Source organism: Meles meles, chromosome 19, assembly GCF_922984935.1.
Source record: "Meles meles chromosome 19, mMelMel3.1 paternal haplotype, whole genome shotgun sequence".
Classification (NCBI taxonomy): Eukaryota; Metazoa; Chordata; class Mammalia; order Carnivora; family Mustelidae; genus Meles; species Meles meles.
This window is the reverse complement of record NC_060084.1, coordinates 49,305,178-49,326,052: the sequence shown is the minus strand read 5'-3', so window position 1 is coordinate 49,326,052 and position 20,875 is coordinate 49,305,178. Positions and strand designations below refer to the sequence as shown.

The 20,875-nt window shown below is 53.2% G+C and overlaps 2 protein-coding genes across 2 annotated transcripts; both read left to right on the top strand.

Annotated features, from left to right (window-relative positions):
* The first annotated feature begins 324 nt into the window (after positions 1–324).
* Positions 325–741, top strand: NANOS2 (nanos C2HC-type zinc finger 2). Its single transcript, XM_045987297.1, has one exon. It carries the CDS (start codon positions 325–327, stop codon positions 739–741), a length of 417 nt encoding a protein of 138 aa, XP_045843253.1.
* Positions 742–11,447: 10,706 nt separating this feature from the next.
* Positions 11,448–18,880, top strand: LOC123931726 (Myb related transcription factor, partner of profilin). The gene is given in 3 exon segments (XM_045989209.1): positions 11,448–12,848; positions 17,634–18,016; positions 18,018–18,880. Coding segments are annotated over 3 exon segments (1,491 nt in total). The 5' UTR covers positions 11,448–12,148; the 3' UTR covers positions 18,426–18,880.
* The last annotated feature ends 1,995 nt before the right edge of the window (positions 18,881–20,875 follow it).

Genomic DNA, 20,875 nt, shown 5'->3' with positions numbered 1-20,875 from the left:
AGGGAAACTGAGGCCCAGGGAAAGGAAGGACTTTTCCAGAAGTCGCAGAGGCAGAGCAATGACCACAGACAAGGGGAAGGGCCTCCTTTCCCCTCTCGGTGGGGGATTACAGTCGGACTAGGCGCAGGACCGTGGGCAGGGAGTGGGCCCTTTAAATCCTAAGCTCCACCTTTGTTTAGAAGGGTCTTTGGGGGAGTATAAAAGGGGGGTGCAGTTTCTCTCTGCTTCAAAAAAGCACCTGCTGCTCTTGCCCAACGGCCCCCAAGCCCTGGCCTCTCTCTAGCCGCCCCCCTCTTCCCGCCCCCACCCCTCCGCCTGGGAGCCATGCAGCTGCCGCCCTTTGACATGTGGAAGGACTACTTCAACCTGAGCCAGGTGCTGTTGGCCCTGATCCAGAGTGGGGGGCAAAGGCCCGAGGCCCAGGGGAATGGGGACCCGAGGCCCGGGCCCTCTCTGGGGCCAGAGCAGGGCGTGGGAGGGCTGGGGGCCAGCAGAGGCCTGGCCACCCTGTGTAATTTCTGCAAGCACAACGGGGAATCACGGCACGTCTACTCCTCACACCAGCTGAAGACCCCAGAGGGCGTGGTGGTGTGCCCTATCCTGCGGCATTATGTGTGTCCCCTGTGCGGGGCCACCGGGGGCCAGGCCCACACGCTCAAGTACTGCCCACTCAACGGCGGCCAGCAGTCTCTCTACCGCCGCAGCGGGCGCAATTCGGCTGGCCGCAAGGTCAAGCGCTGAGGACACAAGGTGCCCACCCCGCAGCAGCCCCCCAATCCTCCTGGTCCAGTCCCTGCCAAGTCCCCAGACCCTCCCCACCGACTCCCCCAGCCCTTGGGAGCTTCTGGCTCCCAGAGCTCCGTCCCTGCTGGATCTGGAAACACTGGAGGCTACTGGGGAACCAGGCCAGCTCTGCCCCCGGGGACCTCACACGCCTTGGAGTTCTGAACTGGGGGTGTCTGCGGATTCTGGGTGCAGCAGGACTGCACGGCCTTGGGACTCCTTCTGGGCCCCCGTTCAAGGCTCTTTTCGTCTTTCCCGGGCTGCTGGTGATGCAAGCCCTGCCTGCCCCCTTGACTTCTCAGCCCCGTGATTCCAGTCCTTCTGGAATTCTTGGACCAGTGGACCTACAGGACCCAGCGTGCTCTCCCAGGCCCGCCCTTAGAATTTGGAGAGAGTGAACAAGACTGGCTTGGACGCTGGAGCCGAGAACTTCCAAGATGGGATTCTGACACGAAATCTGCTTTGTCCACCTTCTTCAGCTACCTGTAGACCCACCGGTTTCATCACGGACCTCCCTGGACTGTTCCTTCCCTGCCCCAGCAGCCCATTCCATCAGGAGCTGGGGAAGGGAGGGGACACGCTGCGGGGGGGGGGGGGGGCGCGATGCGGGGGAGGGACCTGGTCTTCCAAGGCTTCTCTGGGAGTGGAGAGCCTTGGGGTGCACGGACACCCCTCAGCTCCCCCTGGTCGACCCTCTTGTTGATTCTGTTTCAAGGCAGTCTCATCCCCAACTGAAAGTCACCGCTGGGCGGTTCCCCCAGCAGGAGGAGGGCATCTCTCCACTGCCTCCCTTCCACCTTTCAAATCCTCATGGCTTGTTAAAGGTCTTTTTTTTTTCCCCTCCCATTTTTCCCCCATCCTCCAAAACTTAATCCACGAAGCTCTGACACAGAAAGGGTTTTAGTGCTCGCTTGAGAAAGGCAACTGCCTCGATTTTCTTTTAGGGGCAATGAAAAGAAAGAGCTCCGGTCAGATTGTAAGTTGCTCATTTTTTGGCTCAGGGCCGGAGGCCTAGTGTTCGGTTCTGGTAAATAAAGAGTGTTTCTGGTTGTCTTTGAAATCACTCTGGTTCTGTCTTCTCCCCTGGAGACTGGGGGAGGGAGCCACGTTTGCCCCAGTAGGGAGGCAGAACAGGAAGGGGTCCTGGGTTCCTCTCACGACATGTCCCCCCTTCACATCCCCTGACACAGTTCACCCAGGAACTGGTCTCCACGTCCAAGCCTCCACCTTAACCTCAGATTCCTTTTCCATGTCCTTCCTGGGGCTCTGTCCAGGGGTCCCCCTTCCTCCCTGCTAGACCACAGGTCTTCCAGGACCAACTTGATGGTAGTTCTTTTTTGTTTGTTTGTTCGTTTTGTTTTAAAGATTTTACTTATCAAAGAGCGCACAAGTAGGGGGAGCAGCAGGCAGAGGGAGAAGCAGGCTCCCCACTGAGCAGGGAGCCCCATGCGGGACTCGATCCCAGGACCCCAGGACCACAACCCGAGCCAAAGGCAGGCGCCTAACCAACTGAGCCACCCAGGCATCACCTTGATGGTAGTTCTTAAACTTCGGGCTCCCAGATCCCCTTTGGAGAGATGATGCGAAAAAATGATACTTGGCCCCTTGAAAATCCACATACGCACAAATCATCTGAGGGTTTCTTTTATCCCAGCAGGCCACAAATATTTATTGATCGCTTACCTTGTGCCAGGCATCTTTCGAGGAACTGGTGGGTAGAGCAGGGAACAAAGATGACATGTGAGCGAAATCCAAATGAAAGGAGGCAAGCAGAGACTATCTGGAGGAACGGCATTCCAGGCAGAGAGGACAGCAGATTCAAAGGCCCTGCGGTGGCGGGAGGCCGGCTGAGTCATAAGAGTGAAGGCCAGAGAGTCACATGGGAAGGGCAGTTGAGAATCTTGCAGACCCTGGTGAGAACTTAACCTTTATGCACCCCCTCCACCGCCCCAGACCGTGATGTGCACCATGGGCCCCTTCGTACAGACCTCAGTCACACAGAGACCAAAGATCCCAGTTTAGGACCTCGCAAAAACACAGCTCTGCGCACAACAGAGACCACCCCCCAAGTTAAATTAAACAATAGATAAAAAGAGGACTCCCCAACCCCAGAGCTGTGGCAGTCCCTGGCAGCAGGGTGAGCCCCAGAGGAAGAGGGAGCTGCATCGGGCAGGAAGGTGATGGCCTTTCAGATGGGGCTAAGGAGGAGAGCCTTGTAGTTTAATAAAGGAACCGTGTCTGACAACGTGTGGGCAGCAGGTGTGGAAAGGGAGAAGGGGTGCTGCGCACCGTACTTGGGGACCTTACAAAGGGTTGGGGGGACACTTTAGACCCTGAAAAGTGAGAGGGAAAGATGTTGAGGCGGGTCTGGAGTGTGGAGCATAGGATGTTCGTGGGGACAGCTACAAGTACTTCACAAGGGGATGCATCCCGGAAGCTTCTAGACACATGCGACGGGGCTCAGAGGAGAGGGCTAGAGACAAGCAGTTGGTTGTCAAGTGTGCGGGTTTTGTTTTTTTTTTTTTTTGAATGAGTTAAGTCATTTATGCAACAGATAATTAAGTGGCATGGTGGCTGACAGAAGGTGGGACACTAAAGAAGTCAAGGGAACAACAGACCCTGAGCCCCATCTCCTCCAGCTCCTCGCACCTGCAGAGCTCTGTGCACCTGTGCGCAAGGTTCCCTCACCAGAGGCTTCTCATGACCTCCACACCGGACTGAGACCCAACTCCCCACTCAGCCCGGACCCTCCATGAGTTACAGCATCCTGGCTGCGCCCCCAGGATGCCCAGGGGAAGGGAGAGGTCTGAGAGACATGCAGGTGTCTGCTGCAGGTTCCGGTCGGGGGTACAGGGTCAGTTAGCATGATGTCCTCAATGGGTGTTATGAGTTGAAGTCCTAACCCCCAGTACTTCAGAATGTGACCCTCTTTGGACATAGGGTCATGGGAGATGAAATCAGTTAAGGTGAGGTCATATGGGAGTAGGGGGCGCTCTTAACCCAACACGACTGGTATAATTATAAGCAGAGGGAAGCGAGCACCTGGGGGGCTCAGTCAGTTAAGCATCTGCCTTCGGCTCAGGTCATGATCCTGGGGTCCTGGGGTTGAGCCCGGAATCATGGGTCTCCCTGCTCTGCGGAGAGGCTGCTTCTCCCTCTGCCTCTGTCCCTCTCCCCACTCATGTGCTCTCCCCCTGGGTCTCTCGATCTCTCAAATAAATAAATAAACTCTTAAAAAAAAAAAAAAAGACCTAGGGCAGCCAGAGGCCACAAGAAGCAAGGACGGATCCTCTTCTGGAGCCTTCAGAAGGAGGGCAACACTGCCAGAAGCTTGGTTTCAGGATTTCTAGCCGCCAGAACTGGGTGAGTATATTTGTATTGTTTTAAGCCACCCACTTTGTGGTATTGTTACAGCTGCCTTTGGAAACTGAGGGTTTTCCATGTCCTTCCTGGGGCTAATATACGGGGCATCCCAGGGAGGCACCCAGAATGCTCTTCACACTGGGGGTGGGGTGGGGTCTGGCTTGAGAGGGAAGCTGGGTCTAAATCAGCTCGTGAGAAGGCTGGAGACAGGGAGCCGTGGGCGGAAGTGAGGCTTAGGGAGCTCTGCAGGTCTGGGTAAGTTGAGGCAGGATGCAAGCAGGCTGGCATCTCCCCACACCTCCCCCGCCCCCATGAACACAGAGGCAAGGCAGGTAGGCAGACAAATAGCTCATGACGCAGCCTCCTGGGCTCAGATCAGGCAGACAAGGGGCTGGGTTTGCTGGGAGGGCAACAAGAAACGTCTGCGCAAGGATGTTGTGAGGCCACTGTGCTCCTTCTCTAACAGAACAGAGGAGGAGACAGAGGCCGCCCTCCATGCAGAGAAGTGAATGCTTAAAAGTGACCTCCTCCCGGGGCGTCTGGGTGGCTCAGTGGGTTAAAGCCTCTGCCTTCGGCTCAGGTCATGATCCCAGGGTCCTGGGATCGAGCCCCACATCCGGCTCTCTGCTCCGCAGGGAGCCTGCTTCCTCCTCTCTCTGCCTGCCTCTCTGCCTAGTTGTGATTTCTGTCAAAAAAAAAAAAAAAAAGTGACCTCCTCCCTCCAGATCCACTCTGGGCTTAGGAGCAGCCATTCTGCACCCACTTAGTACTGGGGAAGGAAAATCAGATCCACTCAAGATTGATCTAGAAGCCCACAGAGTTCCCACTGTGTCCCCGAGGAATGCAAGCCTAAGACTAAATCCCTGAACCTCAGCTTCCCACTGTGCGCAGTTTTGTGGGTCTTAGAAAATGAATCTGTGCATCTGAGGAGGTCCAAGTGTCCTGGTGAGGCGTGCCTAGAAGTTAAAGCTGATTTCTGCTGTTGACCAGAATCGGGGCCATTCTAGAGGATTTTTTTCTTTCTTTTTTTTTTTTTTTTGAAGATTTTATTTATTTATTTCACAGAGAGAGAGCGCGCGTACACAAGCAGGGGGAGCAGCAGAGGGAGAAGAAGAAGCAGGCTTCCCACTGAGCAGGGAGCCTGATATGGGGCTGGATCCCAGGACCCCGGGATCATGACCTGAGCTGAAGGCAGATACTTAACCCACTGAGCCACCCAGGCATCCCCATTCTGGAGGATTTCGTACGAAGCAGAGGAAAAGGTAGGTCCGTTAACTAACGTCTTTTTAACTTTAATCTGTATTGAGCACGCCAAGAGTTTCACTTTTTAGGTTTCTCTTCCTGTTGCTTTCTGTCTTTCAGTCTGTCCTTTTGGTCTCCTCCCTCCCTTCCTCTCTTTAACTTTCTTTTCTTCCCTCTCTTCTCCCACCATCCCTTCCTTCCCTCTCCTAGTCACTCTGACAAATGTAAACTTTTCTCCCAGATTCTACCCTCACAGTGTACCATGGCCAATGAAATACCTGCTTAGATGTTTCATCACTTCCAAAACAGAAATCCTGTCCGCTCTACCCTCATAACACACCCAGAATCTGACCATCTCCCCCCAGCCCACTACTACCTACCTGATCCCCACCACAACTTCTCACCAGGGCTGAGCAGTCATCTCCTCGCTAGTGTCCCTGCTTGTGCTCTTGACCTCCTAGAATATATTTCAAAACCCAACGAAATTGATCCCGTTAAAACACAAGTTTACTATGCTCCTCCTCAGCTCAGAGCCCTCCTGGGTCGCTGTCTCCCTAAGTAAAAGCCCAAGTTATGGCCTCTCTCTCTGATGTCTTCTCCCACCCGCTCTTTCCTGGCTGCTCCTTGAATGCTCCAGGAACATTCCTGCCTCAGGGCCTTTGCACCTACCCTTCCCCTCCTTGGATTGCCCTTGCCCCAGATAGCCACGTGGCTTCCTTCCTTGCTTCCTATAGTTCTTTGCTTATATGTCACCTTCTCTGTGAGCCCTTCCCATTCTCACACTCTTGATCTTTCTTACCCTGTTCTCCTTCTCTTTCCTCCTTAAGGCCTCCCCCATCTAGCATACTTTACTGTTTATTTATTGATTATGTCTGTGGTTACGGTGGTCATTTTAATGTGTCAGCTTGGTAAGGCTACAGTCCCCAGTATTAAAGCACTAATCCTGGTGTCACCATGAAAGTATTCTGTAGATGCGATTTAAAGTCTATATTTAGTTCTCTTTAAGTAAGGAAGATTATCCTGGATAATCGGGGTGGGCCTGATCCAATTAGTTCACAGGTTTAAAGAACAGAGCTGAGACTTCCTCTCCTAAATTCCCATTGCTTTCACTTTTCATGGCAAACCACAATGAGAAGTTTATTTTGCATCTTGGTTCAACACACACACACACACACACACACACACACACACACACACAGACTCAGCACACTGGGAACAAAAGATTCACAAAATAATGATCTTAGTAATATTAACAGAACAATTAGTACCTACCGGGAGCTACTCAGTTACTTGATTCCTATTGAAAGTCACAGTTCAATGAGGTAGATTCTGGGGTTAATCCCCACTTTTCCTCTCTGGAAAGGAGAGGTACTGTGCTGTACTTCATACACAGTCCAATTTTTTCCGATTTTGCTTTATTTCATGTCTTTAATGCTTGTCACAACCTATTAAGTATTTTTCAGGCCCCAAAGTTAATACTTAGAAAGACTTCCCTGATCTGTCCCCATCCCAAGCCCTTGCTCTCTGACCTCCTATACCCACACCTGCAGGGCTCCACACGCCTCACCTCTGCCCATGGCTCCCTGTCTCCAGCCTTTTCATGAGCCCCAGACCTGATTTAGATCCAACTCCCCCAACTCAGTCTTCTGTGGGGCCACAAGCGTCCCGGGTGCCTCCTTTGGGTGCCCAGCATATGAGTTTTCCCCTGGTTGTCATAACCAGGGACCACAAACCAGTGACTTAAAACACAAAGGCACTGTCCTGGTTCTGGAGGCTAGAGATCCAAAATCAAGGTGTTGGCTCTGGGGAGGATCCTTCCCTGCCTCTTGCAGCCTCTGGCTGCCCGGGCCCTCCCTTGGCCAATCCCTGTCTCTGTCTTCCCTCTGTGTACCTCTTTTCCTCTTCCTGTAAGGACACCAGTCATGTTGGGTTAAGAGCGCCCCCTACTCCCGTATGACCTCATCTTAACTGATTCCATCTCCAATGACCCTACGTCCAAAGAAGGTCACGTTCTGAAGTCTTAGGGGTTAGGACTTCAATATATCTTTTTTCGGGGGAACATTCAACCCATAATACCTATTGAGCGCCTTATACTTACTATGTCCTAACCAACTCCATACAACTGGTACCTGGACCAGAATACTTGCTGTCACCTAGAGGGCTCCCCATCCTCCCCAGACTGACAGTCACACGCCCTGTACATACTACCTCTCAAATGTCTTCCAATTCATTTCTACCCTTCTCACCATCCCTGTCTAGTCTCTCCCATCCCTCTTCCTCTCCTGTCCCAGATTCCTCCTTTGAGTCTAGCCAATAATCCTCCCCCTTCCCATCTACTATCTTATCTATACAACAGTGGCTGGGAGGGAGGCTGGTGTCTTTCTAAAGCACAAATCAGACCTTGTCCCTCCTTACTCAGAACCCACTGCCCGTAGGATTGCATTCAAGCTCCTTAATGTTGCCCATAAGGTCCAGCATGAGCTGCCCCTGACCCCAGGACCCCTACCCCTCATGGGGCACATGGTAGGACCTCATGGTAGGACCCTCACGGGCCTTTGGGGCACATGGTAGGACCCCATACAAAACCAGGCCCGGTGAAAGTCGCCTTGTTACACACTGGACCTGCACACACTCAAAGTAATGTAATTAGAGAAAAACCCAACTCACTTCAATTTCAAACCAATGACCTTGAATGATTGGGTCTATTTGTCTACATTTCCCTGGCCACTCACTCACTATCTCAGGGCTTTCTCCTGTGTCTTCCCTAACCTCAGGACCTTTCTCTCACCTCAGACCCTGCTTCCTACTCTCCTGAGACAACCTAAGGAACAGAAGAGAACATTCATACGTTCCTGACATCACATCTTGCCTCCTGCCTGCCTCCTTGTCCTCCCCATCCCGATGTTTTCTGTAGTTGAACAGCTCTTGCCCCTTTGGCCACCCTCTACTCCTGCCCTGGGTCCCACTTACGGTGTCTATTCGAGGACATTGCTCCAGACACTCTCCCCTCCCTCATTGGCACCATCAATCTCCCCTCTTCTGAATTATCATGAATCGGCACACAACACACTATTCCATCTCCTATCTTAAATAGGACCCCAGGACTTTTTCTAGATACACCCCTTTGCTGGGCAAGAAAGAACTGTCTACACTGGCTCTCTCCAAACCCAATCAATCAATCAATCATTCTTTTTTTTAAGGTTTTATTTATCTATTTGAGAGAGAAAGAGAGAGAGAATGAGTGGGGGGAGGGGCAGAGGCTGAGGGAGAAGCAGACTCCCCAAAGAGCAGGAAACCAGATGGAGGGATGTGGGGCTCAATCCCAGGACCCTGGGATCATGACCTGAGCAGAAGGCAGATGCTTAACAAACTGAGCCACACAGGCACTCCAATAAGCCCTTTCTTGAACCCATCCAATCAGACTACTGCCCCCAAGACATCACTGAAATTGCCCTCTTCAAGATTACTAATGACTTTCATACTGCTGGTCCCAGTGCTCAGTTCTCAGGTTCACTGGACTTGGCCTCTAGGCAGCATTTGGCCTCATTAATTCTTCCTTCATCCTTGATTTGCCCCTTCACTTGGCCTCCAGGACAGCAGACAGCCCTGGTTCTCCTCTCATTTCACTGAATGCACCTGCTCAACCTCCTTTGCCGACGTCAGCCATCTACACTGGAGTGCCCCAGCCTCTGGCCATGGACTTTCATCTACAGTTGCTCCCTCTTTAACCTCGCCTATTCTTAGGGATCTACATGTCATTTAATCACTGACAACTCCTAAAGTTATAGCTCAAATCTGAAACTCTCCCCTGAAGTCCGGTCTCGAATATCCAACTGCCTGACATTGGTACTTGGTGGAGTAAAGGGCACCTCAGGTTTGGGCAAACTTGAACTCTTTAAGATTTTATTTATTTGTCAGAGAGAAAGAGAGAGAGCACAAGCAGGGGGAGCGGCAGACAGAGAGAGAAGCGGGTTCCTTGATGAGCAGGGAGCCTGATGTGGGGCTTGATCTCAGGACTCAAGATCATGACCTGAGCTGAAGGCAGACACTTAACCGACTGAGCCACCCAGGTGCCCGCCCTTTTAAAAAATATTTTATTTATTCATTAGAAAGAGAGATAGAGATTGCATGAGCAGGGGGAGCACAGAGGGAGAAGCAGACTCCCCGCGGAGCTCCATCTAGGGACTCCAGGTTCCTCACCTGAGTGGAAGGCAGCTCAACCACCTGAGCCACCCAGGTGCCCCTAAACTTGAACTCTGGATCCTCTTGCAGCCCTGTCCTTCTTTGCTTCTGGTAGCTCCAACCTTCTTGCTGCTTTGGACAAAGATGTTGGGGTCATCCTGAACTTTCTTTCTCGAAGTTTCTGTACCCCATTATGCTTCATTTCACCTCCACAGCTAATACCCTGACTGGAATCACCACCTGTCTCCCGGACCACCTTTCTCCACAACTCACGGGGCACCCAGCTTCCACTCTGGCTTCCTAAACCCAGTTCTCCAGAGGAATCCTCCTAAAACCAGAATGGTTTTCCTTCCTTTGCACAGGGGCTCTCCTGTGACTCTTACTCATGTAAAGGCCAGCCTCCTTACAGGGATCCATGAGGCCTGTGCCATCTACTTCCCTGCCCTCCCTCCTCACTGGCCTCCTCCACGGTCCTGGAACACAGGAGGCACTGTCCTGCTTCTCGCTGCACTTGCTCCCTCACCTCTTTCGTGTGTCTACTCAAATGTCGTCTTCTCAGGGAGGGCTCCCCTAACCACCTTATTTTATTTTTTTAAAGATTTTATTTACTTATTTGACAGAGACATAGCGAGAGAGGGAACATAGCAGAGGGAGTGGGAGGAGGAGAAGCAGGCTTCCCGCAGAGCAAGGAGCCCCGAGGCAGGGCTGGATCCCAGGACCCCAGGATCATGACCTGAGCCAAAGGCAGGTGCTTAACCGACTGAGCCACCCAGGCGCCCCCTGCCAACTTATTTTAAAATTACAGACATACACATGAACACCATACCCCCCAACCCCGTTTCCTACCTCCATTTTTTCCCATAATACTCATCACCTCCTCACTTAGCTATCTTATTTTGCACATTGTCTGTTACTCCCGACTAAAATGTGAGCTCCGTAAAGGTATAGATTTTTGTCTTTCGTATTCACTGCACTTGGAACCAAGGAGGTGCTTACTATTTGTTGACTAGATGAATGAAATACCGATTCTTGAATGACCTTGAGAACTCCTGCGGGATGCAAAACAAATTTCTCGGCAGGACTTAACTCCATCATGCTTTCTTCCACCTCACACAACCCGTGTTCTAGATTCACTCCTGCCTCCGCGCATTTGCTTAAAGTCATACCTGCGCCAGGATCACCCTCCCCACTCGCCAGATTCTCCCTCTAAATTCTCCCTCTCCCCGCCGTGACGTCAGTGTGTGGACAGGGGGCCCCCTCAGGCACTGTGGGAAGGTTGACGGGTTGCCATGGTTACTCCACCCGCCTGAGGTGGACTATCCCCAGGGTGCCCCGCCCCAACGGGTAATAGTTGGTTGGCGGATCCAGAGCAGTTCCGCGCTGGGGCAGGTATGAACCCGCTGCAATCGGGTTTTCGTACGCCCCCACCCCACCCACACAGTTGTCTTGGAAACGGAGCGCTGGCCTCCAGCGCCGTCTCCCTCCCCACTCTCCTAGGAAAAGACACCCAAGCAGGGTAAGAGCTCTGGGTTAGGCAGGAAGACTGTCAAAAGGCGAGGAGGGCGCTCGTTCTCAGCGATCTCTCCATCATTTCTCCCACCACCGCCGAGGATTGCTACGCCTGCGCGGCGACAGAGCTCGGGGTACCAAAGCTAGCGGGAGAGCCAGGGGCGCGCATGCGTGTACAGAGTTTTCCGCGTACGCCGCCGAGGCATCAAGAAGCTCCGCGACTTAACGCCTGCGCAGTTAAGCCCAGCTCGAGGAGGCCGGTGGAAAGCAATTCTGCGCTTGCGCCGTGGGAGGGGCGTGAAACTCTAGCGGTAAGGGCGTTGGGAGCTGACTAGCGCTAGGTGCGCCTGCGCCGTGGCTCTCGGGGCGGCCGGGGGCGGGGCCCAGAGGGGGAAGAGAGAGGAGGGGGGAGGAAAGAGGCCGCAGAAGCCCGAGCCTTGACCGACGGGCAGGCGGGGGCTGCGGCGGCGCCGGTGAGTGACCCGCGGCCCGACTCGGTCCCCACCCTCCATGACCCTCACTCTTCCTGGAGTCCCCCACCGCCTCCGTTGTCCCCTCTTACTCCCGGACCGCATTACCCCCAGAGCTCCTCTTAATTCCTGGCAATTCCCAGAGCCCCCACAATCCCAGCAGACCCTAATCCCTCGTATTTTATAGTCCGAGCTCCTTCACTGTCCCAGAAGCCCCCAACTCACCGTTATTCCCGGGCATCCCTTCTGAGGACCCCTTCTCAGACCGTTCTTACGTCCTATTGCCCCGGAACCCCCAGAGCGCTTCTCTGCTCCAGATCCCCGCTTCTTGCTGCATCTCTCCTTCAGCATCTCCTTACCCCTATCACCCCCATGCTTCTTCGACCCCGAGACACCCCCATTCTCCCTCCATTTCGCATCCTCCTATGCCCCCATTCTCCTCTAACTCCTGCAGACACCCCCTCTTTCGCTTTTCCTCATTTCCCTCCACCCCTCCAGACCCTCCCCCAATTTCCATCAACTCCTCGGCGTGGCACTTTGCACCGCACGAGGCACCAGAGGAGCGCCCAGCGGGTGTCAGCTATTATTAGGCACTCTGAATGTCCCGCGTGGCCCGTCGCCCCCAGCCACGCTTTACTCCAACCCCTGGCCCCGGGGACAGAGGAGGCGGTGTTGGGGCGGCCGGGGTGGGGCGGGCGGCGAGCGGACGCCGAGCCCCCGCCAGCGCCGTGCGCCATGTGCCCGCAGCGCCGGCGCCCCCCCATGCGCCAAGCGGCCGGACGGCGGCGTCGGGGGGCGCCATGGCCTCGGCGGCGGCGGGCGAAGCGGAAGAGACCACCCGGCTGCGCAAGCCGCGCTTTTCGTTCGAGGAGAACCAGATCTTGATCCGCGAGGTGCGCGCCCACTACCCGCAGCTCTATGGCGCGCAGAGCCGTCGGGTGAGCGTGGCGGAGCGGCGGCGTGTGTGGGACGGCATCGCCGCCAAGATCAACGGCATCACCAGCTGGAAGCGCACCGGCCAGGAGGTCCAAAAGCGCTGGAATGACTTCAAGCGCCGCACCAAGGAGAAGCTGGCCCGAGTGCCGCACTCCACTCAGGGCGCCGGGCCTGCCGCCGAGGACGCCTTCTCCGCGGAGGAGGAGACCATTTTTGCCATCCTGGGGCCCGGCGTGGCGGGGCCAGGAGCTGGTGCAGGGGCCGACCAGACCTCCGGGGCCGCTTCCTCACAGCCGCCGGCCCCGAGTGCCGGCGCCCAACGCTACGTGTTGTCTGAGGACCGCAGGGAGGACCGACGGGCAGGTGAGTTCCTCCAGCCTCACCACAGGCAGAGCAGATGGTCACCAAGTCAGCTGTGTTCTCGGCACTGTTCCGAGCCCTCTCCGTGGCTCATCACGACCTCCCTTACAACCCTGTGAGGTGGGTGCTGTGATTATGCCCATTTTAAGTCTGGGGAAACTGAGGCTCAGAAAAGTGAAGTGACTTGCCCAAAGTCCCACAGCTCATGACTGTCAGAGTCAGGAATGGAACCCAGACCTAGGAGGCCTGGCTCCAGAGTCCACACCTGGGATTATCAGCACACACACAAGATTTCATTGAAGGCGATGTAAGGTGGTGACAACGGAGGCAGGCTGTCTGGGCTCCCGTCACAACTTTGCCACTCAACTGTGTCATTTTGGGTAAGTTCCTGTGGCTCAGTTTCCACCTCTGTAAAATGGGGTTGAAAAAAATAGTCCCCACCTCAAAAGGTTGCTGCAAAGATTAAAGGAGTTAATACGTGTAAATTGCTTAGTACATCTCCTGGACACTCACTTTTAGCTCATGATGGGATTATCAGTGCTGGGAGGTATGAACTCTTTTACCATTTTGTAAATCAAAGACTCAGACAGGTTTGGTAACTTTCCCAAGGTCATGCCATGAGTAGGGCAAGTATGCAGAGCAGAGTGCACAGACTTCCACTTAGTCTTAACTCTGGATCCTTCTTTCTTGTACAGCTATTTCCCGAACACCTGCCCTATGCTGGGCAGTGTTGGGGACACAGTGGTGACTGAGACATCCCCAGCACTGCCCTTCTGGGGCTGAGCTGTGGGAGTGTGGAGGAGGCATGTGACCCAGGCTGGGAGGTCAAGGAAGGCTTCCTGGAGGAGGCGACATCAGAGGCAGCAAGAATGAGGAGCTGAAGAAGTGTTCCTGGTAGAAGGAACAGCATGTACAGTGGCTTTGAGACAAGAAGGCTTAGCCAGTTTGGGAACTGAGAAGTTTCCAAGTTAGGGGAATGGGAAAGTAAAAAGACTGAAGAAAGGAAATGTTTTGAGATGAGGTGGGAGAGGTCAGCAAAGGCCAGACCAGGTAGTGCCTTTTAGGCTGAGGTGAGGAATTCCATCCTAAGTGCTAGAAGGAGTCACTGGAGGGTTTTGAGGAAGGGAAGGACATAGAAGTGATCAAACAAGTTCAGGATAATGTGACTCAGAGAGGTTTGTTCACCTAACCAAGGTCACACAGCAAGTAAGTAGTAGAACAGGGTCTCAAATACAGGTTGTGTCCAACTCACAGCGCATGCACTTAACCACTGGGCTAGTGGTTGCCTGACAATCACGGCAACAATTAATATTGACTGAGAGTTAATGGGTATGCCAGAATTAGATCACACGCGGTATGTGAGTGAAGGTCATCACTTGGGACTTTATCTTGAGGGCACTGGGGAGGACTGAAAGCGTCCTCAGCAGGAGAGAGAGACACAATTGCTTGGGACCCTTGTTCTCAATATGAATCTCAAACCCCATTGTTTCTGTGAAATGGCCATGTGGAACCAGAGCAGAGATGGCAAACTTATTTTTTCCAGAGTTGTACAACTATTTTATTCATTCATTAAGTCAGCAAATATTTACTGAGCACCTCTTCTGAGGCAGGCACAGTGATAGATGCTGGAAATACTGTGGAGAGAAAGACAATGGAGCTGGCTTTCCAGTTACTGGAGACAGACCACAACAAGTAGCCCCCAAACAGATCATACACCAGGAGGTGATAAGAACTAAGGAGAAAAATAAAGCACATTAAAAGCATACTGAGTGATGGAAGGGGGCCCTGTAGTCAAGGAGGGCATCCCTGAGAAGGTGGAATCTGAGCAGAGACTGAATAGAATAAGTGAGTCAATTGGATATCTGGGAGAACAGCACTTCAGCTAGAAGAAGCCACACATGCAAAGGCCCTGGGGCAGCAATGTGCTAAAGCACCCTTGATTGGGACCTCACATGGAGATTACCCACTGTGCAAACTCATAGAAATGAGGAACTGCTCTGACTGCAGGACTGGAACAGGGTCTGGGGCAGCCTGAGACATCTCTGTTGACACTAGAGGGAGACCTAAGGATAATTTCTCTCGGACCTAATACTTGAAAAATAAATAAATAAATAAAATAACAGTAACGGCATTGAAGATTTGCTGTGTGCCAGGCACTGGCTTCATCCCTGTGCCTGGGGTGATTCAGTTAATCCCCATGATGGCCCTCAGGGAGATGTTCTGTTATTGGGTCACTTGGTCCTTTGCCCACACACACACCTATTTACAGGTGGGGAAACTGAGGCCCAAAGTTTGCAGATAACTGATTTTAAATCTTGTGGTGGCCCTTCTATGATCCCTGTGGACACGACAGCTGGGAAACTTTATGTTGTTCAGTAGACTCGAAGAGTGGTATTTCGGAGTGGCAAACAGTGCCCACACCCCTCATGAGGGGGGCTCAATGCCCTTGGGCCCAGAGCCCTGTCCAAGGAGTAGTCAAAAGCATGGGTTCCATCTGGGTTCAAATCCTTCTTCTCCCATTCACCAGCACTGTGACGTCTCTCTGGGCCTCGGGTCTCTTCATCTGTAAAATGGGCAAATAATGACAGCACCTACCCCCAGAGAATGGCTAAGAGGACACATTGCAAGAACATAGGAGGAAAGGTTAGCTGCTTCACCCCGGGGCTGAGCCAGCAAAGAGTTCAACAAGCATTAGCGCTGGTTATCACCTCTCTCTCCGCCTCCCCCTGCCTGGCTGGCCCAGGGAGGCTAGTGCCCCAGCATTTAAGGCTAGAGGTGGCGGGCTGTTGCTGGGGCAAGAGAGTAAGGGAGATCAGATTTGGCCTTGGAGCAGGAGGCAGGCTTCCCCAAGGAAGGAGTCTCTGAGCTGTCTAAGGGGCTGTGCAAGGGGGGGTACTCCTGGTGGAGGGAACTGCACGTTCCTTGGCTGGCCCTGAGCCAAGGAAGAGGGACAGAAAGGGGTAAGAGCTGAGGCCTTGCAGGCTTTGGGAGGGGCTGGCCTATGTCCCCTGTGGGTGCTGGGAAGCCCTGGGAGGGTTGCGGCAAGGACCTGGGGCCCAGGGCCCCAATCAGGGCTGACTCCCTGGAAGCTACAGTTCTTTTTTCATTAAAGAAAAAATTTTGTGCTGGACATTGTTCTAGGCGCTGGGTAAACAGCGGTGAACAAAACAAAGCCCTGCCTGATGGAGCTGGCATCAGGAGGAGGAGACAACAAACACAGAGCGACCCCATGCCAGGTGGAGATAAGTGGTATAAAAGAAATCAGGTAGGGTTAGGAGAGAGAAAAGGACAGAGACGGGACCTACTGTAGATAGCAGGTCATGGTGGGTCTTCCCAAGGAGGCCATATTTGAGCAGAGATGCTGAGGGAGGGAGCCAGCCAGGTGTCTGGGGAAAGAGCTTTCCAGGCCAAGGAACAGCAAGTGCAAAGGCCCTGAGGCAGGGGCAGACCTGCTGTGTTTGTGGACCACCAACGAGAAGGCCAATGCAGCTGGCGCCTCCTGAATGAGATACAAAGGGGAGGGGTACAGATGAGGTCAGGGAGGTAGTGGGGCAAATTGTGGAGACCCTTTGGCAGGGGGGGCCCAAGGGCTTTGATTTTATGCGAGAGATGAGACCCCCAGGGAGCTTTTGAGCAGAGAAAGACCACATGTGACTTGTGTTGTTTACACACCTTGACTGAGATACAATTCCTGTACTGTACAGCCCCCCATTTAAAGCGGACAATGCAGGAGCTTTTATTTTATTTTATTCCTGGAGTTGTACAACCGTCACTAGCATCAATTTGAGAACATTTTCATCACTCCGAAAAGAAATCCCCGCACCTCTTAGCCATCACCCCCCGCTCTGGGCAGCTCCAGGCGACCACTCATCTACTCTTTGTCTCTTGTAGACTTTCCTATTTGGGACATTTCATATAAACGGATCAGAGGCCAGGTGGTCCTCTGCGGGTAGCATAAATGACGTTATTTTGGCGGGACCTCAACAGTCCAAGTGGGACATGTTGGGTGGTTGGACCAGGAGGGGCTGTGGAGGTAGAGGAGGACAGAACAAACAGGTTGGATGTTGAAAATAGTCTGAAGGTAGAGCCAGTGACATTTGCACACAGAAGGTGTCTTGGGGGAGAAGAGAAGTGAAAGTTTTGGCCCCAGGTGGCAGAAAGGACAGAGGGGCCATCAGCCCATGGGGAGAGGCGGGATGGGGGAGGACCAGGAGGTCAGCTCTGGGCCAGAGAGTGTGAGCCATTGCTAGGTGATGGAGGGGGTACGCAAGGACACAACTGGAGGAGAGGTTTCCAGTGCGGCTGGGAAACCTGGGAGCCTCTGTTGGCAGACTCTGTTCAAGTTCATGAACATGAATCAAATCTCAGGTGAGAGGGGAGCCAGGAATCGCAGGCAGCAGGCTTGGGTTTGAACTGGTACAGACCACAGCTGAAATAGAACTCCTCCCACCTGATTGGACAAAGCCCAGCAATGCGGCCTGAGAGGTGTATGGTGGGGGAGTGGGGGCTGGGGGCGGGGGTTCCAGAGTGTTCAAAGCCTTCTAGAATGTTGATTCTGCCTGGCTCCGCAGGGGACTTCCAGGACCCCGGTTCCACTAAGGCCGGCATCGGCCTTCAGGTGGTTGTTAAATAGGTTTGACTCTCTCCCCTGTGTTCTCCTCCAAGGCACGATCTGACTCGGGTTTTGGAAAGATGGCTCTGGGGCCAGGGTGCGTGGGAAGCGGAAAGGGGAAATCAAGACAGCATGGGGGAGTGGCCGTCACCTAATGTACCTCTCTCTCTCCACAGATACACCAGCCCACAGCAAGGGGGGCTCCAGCAGCCCCGAGCAGTGGGCCCGGCCCTCCTGCAGTCCCCAGGAAGGGGGCTGCCCGCCACCCAAGGAGCGTGAGTCCCCGCCCCCTCCGGCCCTGCAGACGGTCCAGCTGCCCCGCCTGGCCTTGTCTCCACCGCCCCCAGCCCCTCCTCCACTGCCACCACCCACGCCCTCGGCCCCAGACCCCTCCCTGGACTTCCTGCGGGCTCAGCAGGAGACTGCCAACGCCATCCGGGAGCTGGCTGGTACCCTTCAGCAGGGACTGGCCAAACTGAGTGAGGCCCTCAGCGCCCTACTGCCCCTTTTGCCGGGAACGGCGGTGGACAGGCTGCCCCCGCCGCCGCCCCCGCCCCCGCCCCCCGCCTCCACCCACCAGGCCCCTCCTGTCCCCTCCTACGCCCAAAGCCGAGATCACCCCGGAGCCGGTGTCCGTGGTAGCTGCCGTGGTGGACGGAGCGGTGGTCGCAGCCAGGGGGGTGATCATCGCCCCTAGGAGCGAGGAGGGGACCCCCCGGCCACCCCCAGCCCCGCTTCCTCCCCACGACTCCCCCCCACACAAGAGGAGGAAAGGTTTCCCTACACGGAAGAGGCGGGGGGCGATGGAAATCTCCATGAAATCTGCTGTTGGGTTTGAGCTCCTCCTGCCTGCACCTCCTCCCCCCAGCTTAGCCCAGTGGAGGAGGGTGATGTACCTTCCCCATCTCAGCTGCCCCCGGGCTCCCCTGCTGCAGGGGCACGAGCACCCCACTCCCTCTACTAGTTAGTGCCTGATTCTCAGGGGACCTCATTGATGGGTGCCCCGGCCCTTTCTCCAGTACAGCGCTGTCTGCCTGGCTGCTTCCCCAAACCCTAACTTCTAAGCCATCGATTTTACCTTACTTATTATCGCCCTTCGTGGGTTGCGGAGGGAATCCCTCGGGTCTGCACACACCCCTTTCCCTAACAACTCCTGGTCTTGACTTGAAGAGAATTGACCCGAAGGGGCCTCCTCGCTTCCCGATCCAGACTGTGGAGGGGCTGGGAGTCTCGAGACAAATCAGAATATGGATGACAAAGGATACTGCAGTCTGTACCCTAGGGAGAGGGGGGTGGAGTTCTCACTGGGGAGGTACAGGTTGGGCCCTCTGCCTCCCATTGCTCTCTGACCTCCAGAGCTCAACCCCCTCCTTTTCTCCCGAGTGGTGACGAGATGCGAATAAACTTATTTTTAATACAATTACTTTGGGCTCTGAAACAGGCCTGGGGGTTTCTGCACTTACACCTGCCCCCACCCCTCTGTGGACAGGTGGTGTCCCGTTCAACTTGGAGGCTGGCGGTTTTCCCCTTTCTTTCCTTAAACCCATCAAATTCTGTGTTCAAGTCTTATTCCTACTTACCCATCCTTCAGAAATTAGCCTAAGTGTCATCTCCTCCAGGGGAACTTTCTGGATTTCCTCCTCCAGGCTAGAATGGGCCTGCCTAGATTTTTTTCTAGTGTCCTGTGGTCCCTAAATGAGCACATGCCTTTATCTGTTTAAAGCTGGTTCCCATACCCCGACCCTCCAGTTTCATGAATGCAAGAGCTGGGTTTGTTTTTTTGTTTTTTGTTTTACTCCTAAACCTGCTGCACTCACTGATTCACTCAGAGGCACTACCCTGGCCAGCTGTGTGGGCCTTCTTTTTCTTCATCTGTAAAATGGGTATAAAAAATGTAGGAGTCCACAAGAGCTCCATTCTGTTTTCATCCTTCAGGTCTCACCTCCTCAGAAAAGTCTTTCCTGGCACTCCCTCTCCCAAGCAGTTAGGGGAAAACATAGTTAAATAATACTTGAGTAAATTTAAGTAGAGCATCTGCCTCCATCACCAGGATGAGCCCCATCAGGGGAAGGCCTGAGTCTAGCTCGATCTGTGCTGTGTCCTCAGCATCGCCCAGCACAGGAGGAGAGTTGTACCTTTGAGTTAATGAGCAGCTTAAAAACAGTCTCCATGTATGGTGCTCCTTTTCTGGGCCAGGTACCATGCTAAACATTTATATGCATGTTTTCATTTTAACTTGAGGCTGCCCGGTGAAATGCAGACTCTAGTGGGGGGTCTATGTTTTTTCCTGAGTTTAGAGACTTACACTAAACTTGTCAGGGGCCAATCGCAATTCAGCCCACCTGAAGCTGGACCCCAGCCAGAACTCTAGACCTCACCCCCCCACACACACTAGTTTTTACTGAAGAATGACTTAAAGGCAATTTTAGGTGATGCGTAGATGGCTGCTTTTATTTTTTAAGAATTTATGTTTTTATTTAGAGAGCCAGTACAAACTGGGTGAGCGGTAGAGGGAGAAGCAGGCTCCCTGCTGATCAGGGAGGCTGATGTGGCTCCTTGATCCCAAGGATCATGACCTGACCCAAAGGCAGACGCTTAACCAACTGAGCCACCCATGTCCATATGGATGGCCTTTCTAATAGCTCTTATGTGGTATTAAACTTGATTAAAATGTAGCTAGTTCCCCAAAAATGTAGTTAAAAACCTACACTTCTGCCCATAATACAGACATACCTCGTTTTATTGTGCTTTCCTTTAAGATACTGCATTTTTCCCCCTATAAGTTGAAGGTTTGTGGCAACCCTGCATCAAGCAAGTCTGTCGGTGCCATTTTTCCAGCAGTTGCTCATTTTGTATATCTGTGTCACGTTCTGGTAATTCATGCAGTATTTCCAGCTTTTGCATTATTACTACATTTGCTATGGCGCTCTGTGATCACTGACCTCTGAGAGCTCAGATGATGGTTAGCATTTTTTAGCAATAAAATATTTTTAAATTCAAGTATATACATTGTTTCTTTGGACATAGTGCTAGTGCACACTTAATAAACTGTAGCATAGTGTAAACTTTTAGATACATTGGAAAAACCAAGAAGTTCATTTGACTTGTTCTATTGTGATATTTGCTTTATTGCTAGGTTTGCTGTATTGTGGTAGTCTGGAAGGAGCCCGCAGTATTTCCGAGGTATGCCTGTATTGCTTAGGATGAGGCAAAAGTAATCTTTTCTTTTTTTTCCTCCTCCTCCTCCTCCTTTTTTTTTTTTTAAGGGAGTCAATTTCCAGAAAATACAGATGTTAAGCGAAATTGTGAAGCTGACACCGATGTTTGGATAACAAAATCAGCAGCTAGGATTGCACCGGGGTGTGGGAGAGGGAGTAGTCCGATTAGTTCGAAAGCCCCTAATGAATGCAAGTTGGAC